This window comes from Mastomys coucha, unplaced genomic scaffold, assembly GCF_008632895.1.
Source record: "Mastomys coucha isolate ucsf_1 unplaced genomic scaffold, UCSF_Mcou_1 pScaffold5, whole genome shotgun sequence".
Lineage (NCBI taxonomy): Eukaryota > Metazoa > Chordata > Mammalia > Rodentia > Muridae > Mastomys > Mastomys coucha.
This window is the reverse complement of record NW_022196911.1, coordinates 64,944,401-64,950,400: the sequence shown is the minus strand read 5'-3', so window position 1 is coordinate 64,950,400 and position 6,000 is coordinate 64,944,401. Positions and strand designations below refer to the sequence as shown.

The 6,000-nt window shown below is 51.3% G+C and overlaps 2 protein-coding genes across 5 annotated transcripts in view; one reads left to right on the top strand and one right to left on the bottom strand.

Moving 5' to 3' along the window:
* Positions 1–131: 131 nt before the first annotated feature.
* Positions 132–6,000, bottom strand: part of LOC116079096 — a 24,120-nt gene continuing 18,251 nt past the window's right edge. For all 3 annotated transcript variants that reach the window (XR_004113752.1, XR_004113753.1, XR_004113754.1), the window contains 2 exons: positions 1,534–1,646; positions 132–754 (listed from right to left, as the gene is read on the bottom strand). The gene's annotated coding sequence lies outside the window, so the exon portion shown is untranslated. The remainder of the gene's footprint in view (positions 755–1,533; positions 1,647–6,000) is intronic.
* Tnfsf12 (TNF superfamily member 12) overlaps positions 232–6,000 on the top strand; it is a 9,710-nt gene continuing 3,941 nt past the window's right edge. Inside the window, exons 1-5 of one of the 2 annotated variants that reach the window (XM_031354787.1) lie at positions 232–722; positions 880–927; positions 1,494–1,569; positions 2,349–2,402; positions 2,482–2,517. In XM_031354787.1, the coding sequence (XP_031210647.1) occupies positions 270–722; positions 880–927; positions 1,494–1,569; positions 2,349–2,402; positions 2,482–2,517 (667 nt within the window). In that variant the 5' untranslated portion in view covers positions 232–269. Of the gene's footprint in view, positions 723–876; positions 928–1,493; positions 1,570–2,348; positions 2,403–2,481; positions 2,518–6,000 lie in introns of both variants that reach the window. The other variant, XM_031354786.1, reaches the window with a different exon arrangement.

Sequence of the window (6,000 nt, the reverse complement as noted above, 5' to 3'; positions counted from 1 at the left end):
AAAAAAAAAAAAAAAAAACCAGGATGATCTGAAAAAATAACCTATGCTGGGGACAGAAGTAGTTAGGTTGCAGACTTGAAACAAGTTAAGGAAATCTGGAAGAGGGAATTTCAACTCAGAAACTGCCTCCGTCAGATTGGCCTGTAGGCAAGCCCTTTGGGGGCATTTTCATGATTAAAGATTGTCGTGGGAGGGCTCAACATACTGGGGCGGTGCTGAGTGCCTGGGGCCAGGGCCTGTGTCCCATCCCTGGAACACTGGCGGGGTGGATGCCTGTCTACTTCTGCTTTCACTGGCCCTTAGAGGCCTTGATCTTGAGTGCCACTGCGGTCGCCTGCCCGCACGCGCCCGGGCGCAGGACGCCTCTTACTTCTTGCACTGCACTCCGGGGAGGCTGGAGTTTAATCACACAGTGTCCGGCTTCCTGTCCTCATCCGCCCCCCTCCGGCCCGCTTCCCTGGTCCCTCCCTCTCCCCTGGCCGGATCCGCCCACCAGCTCCCCCTCCCCATCCCTCGGGTCCCGGGATGGGGGGGCGGTGAGGCAGGCACAGCCCCCCGCCCCCATGGCCGCCCGTCGGAGCCAGAGGCGGAGGGGGCGCCGGGGGGAGCCGGGCACCGCCCTGCTGGCCCCGCTGGTGCTGAGCTTGGGCCTGGCGCTGGCCTGCCTTGGCCTCCTGCTGGTCGTGGTCAGCCTGGGGAGCTGGGCAACGCTGTCTGCCCAGGTGAGGCCCTCAGCATAGTCCTTTCTGGGTATCTTAGGAGCAGAAAGTGCAGAGAAGCAGATGGGGGCCGGGTGGGCAGAGGGCCAGGGGATCGGAGAAGGGGTGGAGGATGAGATGTCAGGAGAAGGGCAGGGTGACGCTACCTCCTTCCCAGCAGGAGCCTTCTCAGGAGGAGCTGACAGTGGAGGACCACCGGGAGCCCCCTGTGAGTAGGTGTGGATGCTGCGTGCTGGATGCCAACATGGAAAAATGTGCCTGAGCTGAGGCGTTGGCTGGCTGTGACAGTTGTGTGTGAAGTGTGTGCATTGAGCTGTGTGTGCAGGGAGACTCCAGCTGGCACTAGTTTAGTGTTTGGAATGAACCAGCCCACGTGGGTATGTCGGTGTTGTAAGGGGGCAACTCTACCAAGGTGAGAGTTGTTCTGCCTGAGTGGAAAGTGCTGATTGGGTGTAAGGTGAGACTATGAGGAGTTGGAGCCGGAGACAGAGGCTGTATGAATGATAATGTATCACCTATGCATACATGCTGTCTATCTCTGCCCCACCTCCCCGATATCGTGTGCGTGTGTGTGTGTGTGTGTGTGTGTGTGTGTGTGTGTGTGTGTGTCAGTAGAGTGCAGGTTGTTGATTGGGGTTGAGGACCCAGCCTCACTCCCAGGTTTGGCCAACTCCTAGCATTTGTGTCTGTTACTGGCTGAAGGTTTTTCTGACAGGCTCCATGGTTGTTTGTCTCTGGGAGGTCCAGTTTGAGCCCTGCCCTTAATTCCCCTAGGAACTGAATCCCCAGACAGAAGAAAGCCAGGAAGTGGTACCTTTCTTGGAACAACTAGTCCGGCCTCGAAGAAGTGGTGAGCATCCATCCGTGTGTCCCAGTCTCAGTAACAAGATTCTTTGGTTCATATACTGCTTTGCTCTTCACCACAGTCTTATGAAGTGAGCAGAGAAAAAAAAAAAGAAACTATCATTTTTGTAGAAAAACTGAGGCAGGGAGCATGAAGGAGACCCAGAGTCAAACGGCTAAGCAGTTGAGGATAGAATCTAGGAATTTTAGCTCTACCTTCTAAAGCTCATTTTTGCCACATGGAGCTGCTAGCTATGAACCCCTACCACAAATGACCAGGAGTTAAAAAGACTCCAGGAGTCCTCCTAAGGATAAGGTGGGAAGTCTGAGGCCCTGGCTTCCCTAAACAAAGACTCCCATGAATCAGTGGTTCATATACTGTATATTACTGGTTTGGATGGATGAAATTTTCCCTGCTCTGTGTATTTGTGTATGTCTATGTGTCTCTGTGTACCTGTGTCTGTCTGTAATTATGTGTCTCTGTGTGTTGGTAGAGCTAGACTCCAGAGCCTTGTGCATGCTAGACAAACACTTTACCACTAAGCTGCACCCCTAGCCCAGTGTGATTATTAATTAATAACCACCTGTGGCTCTCACAAGTATCCCAGTTTGGATGGTAAATGATGTTGTCAGTGTCGAAGGAGGATGAGGCTTCTAGAGGTGTGATGCCCAGCAATCTGGATAAATGCCAGGGTCCTGAGCAGGGTGAGAGGCTGGGGGCTAGCTCCTGGGTCACCAGAGAGGTGTCTCTGCTAATCTGATAATAAATCCTCGCTTTATTTTTAGCTCCTAAAGGCCGGAAGACACGGCCTCGCCGAGCTATTGCAGCCCATTATGAGGGTAGGTAGCCCACTGTGGAGGGAGGGATGGTGGGAGAGGGGCAGAGGAAGCCTCACCAACCCTTTCCTGTGTCTTACAGTTCATCCTCGGCCAGGACAGGATGGAGCACAGGCAGGTGAGTCCTACCTCACCTGAGTCCCGAGCTCAGCTTTCCCTGGACCAATCTTAGCATCTCCAACCCCAGAAAAGGGTCCCCCCAAGCCTCTTCCGCCCTGCATCTATGCTAGGAACTCCGGAAGCCAGTTTAGGAAAGTCCTCTTAAGTTCTCTCCATGACCCTGGCATGGGATCCTAGGTAGACCCCAGCCCTCTGCAGAACCCAGGCCCCTCCCCAAACCAGTGGCTCCAGGCTTCCTCCTCCAACCTTCAGGCTTTTCCAGGAAGCACTCGTGGCCCTGTTTTCTCTGTGTTCCATGGTTTCTCCTACTGTGTGATCATTATTTCTCCAAATGTTTATAGTCTCTGCCCATCTGTCCCCTACCTTGACACCATGACCTTAGGACCTCAGAATCAACTCTTCTCCTTCCCTATCCTCTATCACCTTGCCTCTCCCTCCACCCCCACCCCCTAGCTTTGTCGACCTCTGCTGCCAAGTGAAGCCCTCATATCCCATTGCTTCTCTGCTTAGCTTCAGCCATGCTGTGGCCTCAGCCTCACTTCCTAGCACTGTGGGGCTGACTCCAGTGCCCTAATGTGCCTTTTCTGGACTTTGTACTTGCTGTTCTGTCACCTGGAACATCTGTCCACTGTGAAGGCCTGGAGGCAGGACACGAAGGTGGCTCAGACTGGAGCATTAGTGGTAGATAAAGGGAGAACTGGAGATTCAACATGTGGCTTAGAGATGCAGGGCTTGCTTGTGGATTAGATGGAAACAGTAAGAAAAATGGAGGATGAATAAATAGCATACACCTCGTTTTCTGTTTTTGAGGCAGGGCCTTGCCACTCTACCCAGGCTCTTCTAAAACTCCTGGTCTTAAGTGATCCTCCTGCCTCAGCCTTCTTAGTGGCTGGAACTCCAGGCTGGTGCCTTCATATCTGGCTTGAATATCTGAGAAAGATAATGCTACTTCCTAAGACTGGATTGCCCAGGAGGGAAGTAGGTGTAAGGTGATTGATTAACTTAGAACTGTCTAATAATGAACAAGTGGGGAGGTCGGTTAGTAAAGTGAATTTCACCCATGGGTGGATGGGAAGGCTGGCCCAGGCTAGGTGAGAAATGATCATGGGGTTGTTATTTAAAGCTACAGGATGAGATGAGACACCAGGGGAGAGAGACGCCCCAAGAATGAAGCTGGGCAGAAGGGGAAGCCAGCTGAAGAGATTTGAAAGGGAGACTCTCAGGCAGGGCGGTGCCCTGAGATCTCTGGAGACAGTTTGAAGCAGGAGGAAGTGGCTGTCTGCGCAGAGGCAGCTGAGAGGTCACATGACATGAAGACAGTGTTGTGACTACTGGGTTTAGTGACATAACTCCAATTGATGATCTTTAGAACTGTAGTTAGAAGCGGAGAAAGCATGAAAAAGGGAATGAGAGACAGCGGCAAGCATGAGAGAAGTGACTAGTAAGTAAAGAGGGATGTAAGCCGCCGGGGGTGGTGGCGCATGCTTTTAATCCCAGCACTTGGGAGGCAGAAGCAGGTGGATTTCTGAGTTCGAGGCCAGCCTGCTCTACAGAGTGAGTTCCAGGACAGCCAGGGCTACACAGAAAAACCCTGACTCAAAAAAACAAAACAACAAAAAAAAGAGGGATGTAAGCCAAAGAAAACCAACCTCGGTCCTTAGCAAAACTGTGTTCATCCTGACCCCGTTGGGGTAGGCACTGCAATTAGCTGGGAGTAGGCATTAAAATTGATCAGATCCCCACAACCACCATAGCAGGAAGACACCAATAACCCACACCTAATTAGTGATGGATAATTCAGCTTGCCCAAGATCGTGGCAGACCTAATGGGTGGAGGTGGGGAATTCAAAGCCTGCTAGAACATGAACAGTCTTCATGAGAAGCTAGCTCACTTGGGGCAGGGATAAGGCTACCCAGAGGCCAGTGCCCGAGAAGGTGGAAGGGATGTTTCTAGAAGGAAGAGATGGTACACTTCCATCATGAAGATACCAAAGGAGCATGAGAAGTGGTGTTTGTAGGTTTTGTGGGGGGTGGAGAATCCTTGGCCTTCAGATGGCTAGGTCTCCAGGGGAACTAGGGACATAGCAGCAGGAGATCCGAGGAGAGATGCCACACTATCAAGCCTGGCCCTTATAGGGGCAAGTGAATTGCCAAGTAGCATTAGACACCCTTTGAAGGTTTGTGGTGCTGAGTGACCTAGGAACTGTTCCCAAGTGTACCCTGTCCTTTGGCCACAACTAGCCTTGCCCTAAGCCAGTCTGCACCCAGTATGCCTTCTCCTTTTTCTTCCCTCCCTGTTCAGTAAGACCAGCACTCTTCACCTTGGGAGAGATCCTTTATTTGGGTATCATTATTTGTGCATTATGGGGCAGTTGATGATTTCCACATCAGTTCACTGACTCAACATACATACAATCAGGAACCTGCTATTTACCAGGGACCAGACCATGATGAGTCACACTCATACCTTTGCTTAAGGTATTCACCACAGAGCAACAGCAGACAGTCTGTAAATGCGTAATTGCAGTGCTAGATGACAAGAATGATAGTAAGGTAGCCCAAGATACATGGTACCACACAGGAAGACAATTTTACAGTGGAGTCAGGGACTCATTCCCCCTGGTAGTAGCATTTAGGCCTTAGTAGGCCTCAAAGCTTAATTGTGTGGTGGAGACAGGTTCAGGAACCATGCAAGGCCAGGCTTTTCCAAGAGTCTGATGGAGGTTGAAGGTTGTTAAAGAGTTTCAGTGAGCTGGGCAGTGGTGGTGCATGCCTTTAATCCCAGCACTTGGGAGGCAGAGGCAGGCGGATTTCTGAGTTCGAGGCTAGCCTGGTCTACAGAGTGAGTTCCAGGACAGCCAGGGCTATACAGAAAAACCCTGTCTCGAAAAAAAAAAAAAAAGTTTCAATGAGTCGGAGGTGGAAAAGTGCTCTATAGATGTGGGGTGTCTAATCTTTTGATACCGTGACATGGTGTCCTCTGCAGATATATTGGGCATGTCCATAGCACCCTGGGATGCATGGGGTCCCCTGATGGCTGCAGGTTGGTCATGCCTGTAAGAGAAAATAGGGTAGGGTAGAAGACTACAGAAGACAAGAAGACAGATGGCAGGTCACAAAGAGAAAAAGGGGGGTTGTTCTTTAGTGACCCATCCATCAAAGGTGATGCAGGAAGAATCAGGCTTTGGAAACAGCAACTCCAATACTTTGGGGAATAAACTGGAAAAGTCAAGATTGGGAACAGTGAGGAGTCCCAAGGAGGTCAGACTGGGGAGGGAGAGGAGGTGGGGCAGGGCTGCTCAGGAGAAGGAGCAGTAGGACACTGTTGGTTAGCATTGAGCAAATTTGGTATTGGTATAGGAGAGACGGGTGGGACTGTGCGCCATGCATGGGGTGTGGATACTGAAGCAAGTCTTCATTCATCCATCTGGGGTTAAGGGGTCAGGTCAGTGACAGTAAAAGGAGGCTGGACTTAAAGGAC